At 59.4% G+C, this 6,795-nt stretch overlaps 2 protein-coding genes across 2 annotated transcripts; one reads left to right on the forward strand and one right to left on the reverse strand.

Annotated features, from left to right (window-relative positions):
• The first annotated feature begins 202 nt into the window (after positions 1–202).
• Positions 203–2,090, forward strand: ISCU (iron-sulfur cluster assembly enzyme). Its single transcript, XM_084271956.1, has 5 exons — positions 203–300; positions 384–497; positions 647–757; positions 1,194–1,272; positions 1,534–2,090. The coding sequence occupies exons 1-5, from the start codon at positions 211–213 to the stop codon at positions 1,629–1,631; spliced, it is 492 nt and encodes a 163-aa protein (XP_084128082.1). The 5' UTR covers positions 203–210; the 3' UTR covers positions 1,632–2,090.
• A 3,212-nt stretch (positions 2,091–5,302) lies between these two features.
• TMEM119 (transmembrane protein 119) lies at positions 5,303–6,235 on the reverse strand (the record flags this gene model as incomplete). The annotated part of the gene is made up of 1 exon (XM_084271915.1): positions 5,303–6,235. The coding sequence occupies exon 1, from the start codon at positions 6,056–6,058 to the stop codon at positions 5,303–5,305; it is 756 nt and encodes a 251-aa protein (XP_084128041.1). The 5' UTR covers positions 6,059–6,235.
• Positions 6,236–6,795: the final 560 nt, after the last annotated feature.

Below are 6,795 nucleotides of genomic sequence, written 5' to 3' on the forward strand. Positions count from 1 at the left end.
GACTAGAAGCAGCGTTATAGGGGCCCTTCAGCCACCGCCCTTCACCCCCCTCCGCTCCCCCTCTCTTCCCGCCCGCTTTACCCGCCGCGCTCGGAGCCAACCGCAAGGGCCACGGGGCAGCGCGGGGCCCGGGGCGGGGCGGGGCGGGGGGGGCGTGGCCGCGCCGGGCTGTAGGGGGGCGGCGCGCGGCCTGTCCCCGGCAGGCGGAAGATGGCGGCGCTGAGGGCGGCGGGGGCGGCGCTGCTGCTGCGGCCGGGGCGGCGGGAGGCGGCGGCCGCCGGGCTGGGCTATCACAAGAAGGTGAGGAGGGGGCGGAGAGGAGCCGGCGGGGGGGCGGTGGGGAGGGGGGAGCAGGGCGGGGCGGTGACGCGGAGCTTTGCCAGGTGGTGGATCACTACGAGAACCCGCGCAACGTCGGTTCCCTCGACCGCAACGCCAAGAACGTTGGCACCGGCCTGGTGGGCGCCCCGGCCTGCGGGGACGTCATGAAGCTGCAGGTGAGCTTGGGGACTCGCTGGTCCTTGTGGCGGGGGGGTGCGGCTAGGCCTGGCCTGCCCTGCCCCCCGGCCCGCCCTCCCTGAGGGGACGGGGCTGCCTGGGCCTCGGAGCAGAGCCGGCGCCTGAAGTGCCCCCGTTGCTCCCGCAGGTGGAAGTGGACGAGAACGGGAAGATCGTTGACGCCCGTTTCAAAACCTTCGGCTGCGGTTCAGCGATCGCATCCAGCTCCTTGGCGACAGAGTGGGTCAAAGGGAAAACGGTAAGGGTCCCCCCCAGGGTCCAGGGTGGCACCGTGCAAAGCCTTGCAAGCTTCAGACCTGCTCTCTTGGTTCAGGGATCCCAGCGTTGGCTTTGTGCTGTTCAGGAGCTTAGAAAGCAGCTGCTGTCAACCCTGTCAGTGGTCTGACTTGCAGGACAGTAGCTGTCCTTCCTCAGAACTCCCATAAACCTGCAGGGAAACACTTGCATGTCTTGCACAGGAAGCAAAAAGGTGCTGCCTTCGGTTCTGAAAGGAACTCCAGTTGTGAAATGCCTTTAGGGTATTTATACCTGAGTATCAGTGTCCTTCTCCACCCCTGCCAGTTAAGATATTTCTCTGTGTGGATTCTCTTGGGTGAAGCACTTTGTCAGCAAATGCCTTTTCAGCCCATGTTGCACCTTGAACGCTCAGTGACTGCATGCTCCCTCCTTTTCAGATTGACGAAGCCTTGAAGATCAAGAACACAGATATTGCCAAAGAGCTCTGCCTTCCTCCAGTCAAACTGCACTGCTCTAGTAAGTAAAGGGCCAGATGGGGAGAGTTCAAACACTGGGGCCTGGGGGGGGGGGGTGGCTTGGGCAGGGCAATGCTGGATTGTTCAGATTTCAGGGTTAATTTTAGGAGCTTTCAGAGCTCTTTTCATCTTTTGGACTCTGTAGCCCAGCAGAATGATGATGATGAGAGTTCAGGATGCAGAGTGAGCTGGCTGCTGCTGGCTGTGCCCGCTTTTATGGCATCTTCCACTCTAAACACCTCTTTGTCCTTGAATCTCGCAGTGTTGGCTGAAGACGCAATCAGGGCTGCCTTGGCCGATTACAAGTTGAAGCAAGACCCAAAGAAAGAAGAGCCAGAGAAGAACGCAAACAATGCCTAAACTGACTGTGATGCTTGTTCTCATTCCACTTAAACTTGCAGTGCAATTACTCTAGAATTAGTAGGATCCTGTGCACTACTAAGTGAAGCTGTAAGATACGCACAACTTACGCACAACCTGTCACTGTTCATGTGTGCACAGCCGCGCTCGGAGTGCTTACACCACCGGGACGTGGGTGTTCACAGCAGCCTGGGTCCTGCCCCCACTGTGGCTGAGATGCTTGAGTGAAGATGACTGCTCAGCAGCTTCTCTCTGGGGAGAAAACAATCCTGAATCCTGCTGTTCCCATTCTGGAAAGGCTGCAGTCTTGGTTTATTTTTCTTAGAAGATGTCTAGTTTTGCCTAATACTTTACAGAATTTAGCAGGAAATGTTGCCTTGGTCTTAATGTAAGAGCTGCAGATGAGTGTGTATCGATGCAGTATGCACACGTTGAGGCAGCACAGCTGCTCACAAACTACAGCTGTGTGGAGTTTCATTTCTGGGGGTGTGGGAAGCGGCGTGGGGATTGGGGATGGGATGGCTCTGGTGGCACAGTGGGCCCTGGCAGGATGCTGGAGCCTGTGCTAGTAGCGCTGCGTCTGCTCGCATCCCATTGCAGCTAACACTCCCTTAGCATTTTAAAGCTCCAGTGAGAGGAGCAGCCTTTCATTTTGGAGCATCTCCTAGAAGATCTCACCCTTCGGGCCAGCCAAGTACTCTCAATGGGAAGGAAAGGCAGCTGGGGATTGAAGCCCAGAGGGGAATTGGGATGCAGAGCTGAAGGAAAGCTCTGCAGGATCTGGGGTCGGTGGGACCTGGCTCCCCAGGATCTGGGGTCGGTGGGACCTGGCTCCCCAGGATCTGGGGTCGGTGGGACCTGGCTCCCTGGGAGCCAGGGCTGTACCAGTTTTGGGAGAGTTACCCAGCTTTGTGGTGGGCTGGCAGGGTTACCCTGCTGCGTGCGACCCCCCCTGCTTTCTCACAGTCACTCTTCCTCCTGACAAGTGTTGCTGCAGATTTCCAAATCAAACAGAAAACACGTGTAAAAACTTTGCCCACTCATAAGATTTCTTTAAACCACACAAGAGAACTTACTTGCCTGATTTTTGTACCCAGGGTGGGGAGTTAAAAAGGATTTTTAAATATGGGGTTTAATGTTTTAAGTGGCTTGTTCAGATGCACCCATCCACAGCTCGGGGTGGAGCAGGCCTGCTGCAGTTTTGTGTAGCTGGGGGGGGGGGGAGGGTCCCAGCCACGTAGGGCATTTGTATCCACAAACTTCTTCAGCGTGAGTCCTCTCTACCAGGGAGTCATCTCCTCACCACAGGCCTCTCAGCAGGACTCCCTTCCCCGGTTGCTGACGTTCAGGCCCAGACTCCCCCAGCCCAGTCCCCTGCAAAGTCACAAGTCCCCCTGCCAAACCTGCTGAGGTGTGGATCAGTCTCTGCACAGGCCATAGATGTCTCTGCTCCCTGTCCTTATCCATGGGCTGCCAGGGACACCCGCTCCACCATGGTCTTCTCCACGAGCTGCAGGGGAGTCTCTCATTCCAGCACCTGGAGAGCCCCAGTCTCCTCCCCACCCCCAGCCCTCCTTCAGGCCTGGCCTTGGTGGTTTTTTCTCCTATATGTGACCGAGGTGCTGTGACCATCTCTGGTTGGCTCAGCCCTAGTCAGCGGCAACTTTGGCCTTGAATTGGCCGATGTTTATAGTCTGGAGCTCGCAGAAGCTCCCTCAGCAGCACAGCTATGCAAAACTGCAACCTTTGTGAATCACAGATATGAGAATCATCCTTAAAAATCCTCATCCCAACAGAGATTCTCTGTAATTACTCCACCACCCAGCTATGTTCAGTCTGTTCTGCCCGTTCCCTCATCCAATTAGTGTCTGTAGCTCCAATTCCTCAAGCCCCACATTGGGTGCAAAAAAGGACTGGTGGTTTGGCCCTGGCTAGAGGCCAAATGCCCACCAAAGCTGCTCACTCACTCCCAGGAGAAACAGGCAGAGCCTCCATGGATTGGGAAAAGGACAGTTTACTGCCAAGAATAACCATGAATATAGAACAATAACAGCCAGTTACACTCACACCCAGTGATAACACAGAGTACCTTATTGACCCGACAATTACAGAAGGCTGCCCAACAGCAAGGACTGATCAACATCCCAGCCACACTCAGACTGTCCTGGAGACAACCAGCCCCTACCCTTCCCCAACCAGCTGCTTTTATGGGGAAGTGGTGTCAGGTGGTGTGGAAAACAGCCCAGGCTAACTCAGCTCACCTGTGTTGGCTGATTGGGGAGGTTAACCCTGGCCTGGCCAGAACCAGGACAAGGCCCCATGCTGGTTCTGCTGTGGTTTGTCACCCCTGAGATGACTCTTCATGGCACCTCAGCTCGGCACCACCCCGCTTTAAAAACTAAACCAAAACAAATCGGGGGAACCTCAGCTGCCTGCATCCTGTTTGGGGCAGAATCAGCTCATTGTGCTCACGAGAACCCACCCACCGAGTGCAGGAGCACAGCTTTTCTCTCACTCCTGCACTCAGTGGATGGGTCTCCCAAGGGGAAAGGCTGTCCCACTGCAGGAGATGTAGGGGGGAACACACCCCTACCTGCCCCACGGCTGGGACTCAAACACGGGGGTGCCGGGGATGAGGGATGCTGGGTAGGGAGCTGTGTTGTCTTCCTGGTTACCCCCCCATCCCCACGGGCACAGCTGCCTCCCCGTGCCCACAGCTGCGGGCCACAAGATAAGGATTTCCCAGAACTGGTGCGTCAGCGTGCAGATTCCGTGGACGATAAGCATTTCCCCCTGCTGTAACCTGCACCCCAAAGTGTGGCCAGGCTGCCAGCTCCCTCCTGGGCTCTGGGGGCACCCACGGGGCTGGAACTGAACCCAGCTGCACCCCAAATGCCAGGTCCTGAGGAGCAATGGGGCTGGCTGGGCCGTGGCAGCGCCGTGAGCTGCACAAACACATGGGAGAGGAGAAGCGCGTAGGAAACGCCTTTATTGCTGGCTGAAGGGATTGAGGAAGGACGGCCAAAATCCAGCCAGGCGCTGGGCTGCCTGTGGGGCAGAACCGGGGGCGCAGATGTGGAAAGATGGGGGGGTCCTTGCCGCTGTGGAGTCTTCCTTTCCCCCCTCAGCTGGGCAGTGGTGGCCCAGGTCACCCCACGTTTGAGTCCCGGGAGCGGGCAGTAAGCCGGCCCGTGGTGCCTGAGGACGAGTGGAGCCCCTGCCCTGCTCCCCACGGGGAATGGGGGGTGGCCACAGGGACCCCCAGCTGCAGGGCCAGGTGTCCGCGGGGCCCAGAATGTCCCTAATTAGTACAAAGTGATTTGGGGAGAAAGCTGATGGCGTGTGATAAGGGGGTGCAGCCCCGGCCCAGGGGGGAAGCAGAGCCGGAGCCAGGAGGGGTGCAGGGATGGGTGAAGCTCCTTGGCCTGCCATGGCACTCTGGCACTGCCCAGTAACACCTTCTGCCTAAACTCGGGGCTTTGCCACAGCGTCCCGCCAGTGTGATAGTTGGTGGGTGCCTGGGGGGCTCTGGGGGAGTGTGGGGGGGCTTCATCAGGGATTCCTTGAGCTGCTGCATACATTTGGAGCAGCAAACCCCCACGTCTGATGCCCGTCTGCAGGTGACCCCCAGCCAGTGGCTCCTTGGGCTCACCCAGGACAGAGTCCCTGCCCTAGATGGCGGGGGGGCCCGTGGGGCTGTCCTGAGCTGCATTAGGGGCCCCCTCGCCCCCCGCGCCCTCAGCCCCCACCGCTTCCTCAGCTCCAGCATTTTGAGGAGGGGGCTCGGCAGGTTGCTCATCACTTAACTTTTTGCTTCCTTCCTCTTCCTCCTCGGGAGGGGGGTTCTGCTCCCCATGGGCCCCATTGGCCAGTGGTGACTTGGGCAGGGGCTTGAGGTTCTGGGCGGCAGCGAGGATGTCTGCCTGCAGCTGCTGGTTGCTGTCGAGGCGCTGCTCAGCCCCGGGGTCGGGGGCTTTTTCGGGCACCTCGCTGAAAGCCCGGGGTCCCCCTGTCTTGTCCCGCTCATCCACGTACTTCTTCTTGGGGAAGGAGGAGGGGTAGTAGGCGGATGCCTTGTGCTTCTGCCGGACAATGACGGCAGCGCAGATGATGAAGAGGAGGACGAAGGCCAGCGAGCCCACCACCACCACCAGCAGCATATACTCCTTGAAGAAATCCACCAGCCCATCCAGCATGCTGCCCGGCGCTGAGCTGTTTGTGACGGTGGTCCCTGCCACATCCCCTGCTGTTGGGCCGGTCCCCGGTGTCATGCAGCACACGGGTGGCGTGGCTGAGACCTCCTCACCGTCCCCACTGCCCCCGCCATCGGGCAGCACCACGGCGTGCCGGGGCGATGCCGAAAGCGCTGGGGCCACCACCAGCAGCAGCATCAGCAACCCCGCACCCATCACCAGCTGCACATCCATCTCCCCCTGGGTCGTGTTCGGCAGCCTGCGGGATGCAGAGGGGAGGGCAAAACGTTAACACCCTGACGGCGCGAACACCCTAAGCCCCCTGCCCCAAGCGAAGCCCCATGATGTGCCCGCCCCAAGCCCTGCACGCGGCACCGACACGGAGGGAGAAGCAGAGTTGGCTTCGTGTGCTTCCCGATTCACCCAGCCAAATTCCCTCAAGGGAAACAAAACACAGCTCTGGTTGCCTTGCTTCGACGCCGAGCGAGGGTCTGCGTTTGTTTTGCGACGGGGCGCTGCAACGGCAGCTGGAAACCAGCTGAATCAGATTGCTCAAGCCTGGGGGACGCTGTGTGCGCGGCGAGGGGACCGGGGCCGCCGCCAAGAACCCGCTTCAGACAGCGGTCATTTGGCTGATTAGGAAATTCCTGAAAAATTGAGGTTTCCAGTGGAAACTCTGACACAGGCGACGCTGCAGAGGGGCCGGCCCCCGGCGCGGGCGGCATTTCCCAACCGCTCATCCCGGCGCAGACCGTTACCAATGATTCCCAGCTTGAGCGTGGCTAAAAATAGGTCGGCAGCGGGATTTCACCCCAGAGCTGCTGCGACGGCCGAGCGGTGCCGGGATGGGGCATGGGACCCCCAGCGCCTTTGCAAAGGGGCAGCCCTGGAGCTGGGGCGCAGTGAATGGGGGGTCCTGGGAGGGTCCCAGCTGCCTGAGTGTCCCCAGTACAGGGGGAATGGCAGCTCTG

The sequence above is a fragment of the Gallinula chloropus genome, assembly GCF_964237585.1.
Source record: "Gallinula chloropus genome assembly, chromosome: 17".
Classification (NCBI taxonomy): Eukaryota; Metazoa; Chordata; class Aves; order Gruiformes; family Rallidae; genus Gallinula; species Gallinula chloropus.

Excerpts from the sequence above, each read along its gene's own strand:
- ISCU (XM_084271956.1), top strand. The coding sequence starts at position 211 with ATGGCGGCGCTGAGGGCGGCGGGGGCGGCGCTGCTGCTGCGGCCGGGG. Across the intron at positions 498-646 it reads GGGACGTCATGAAGCTGCAG|GTGGAAGTGGACGAGAACGG; the intron begins GTGAGCTTGGGG and ends TTGCTCCCGCAG. Across the intron at positions 758-1,193 it reads AGTGGGTCAAAGGGAAAACG|ATTGACGAAGCCTTGAAGAT; the intron begins GTAAGGGTCCCC and ends CCTCCTTTTCAG.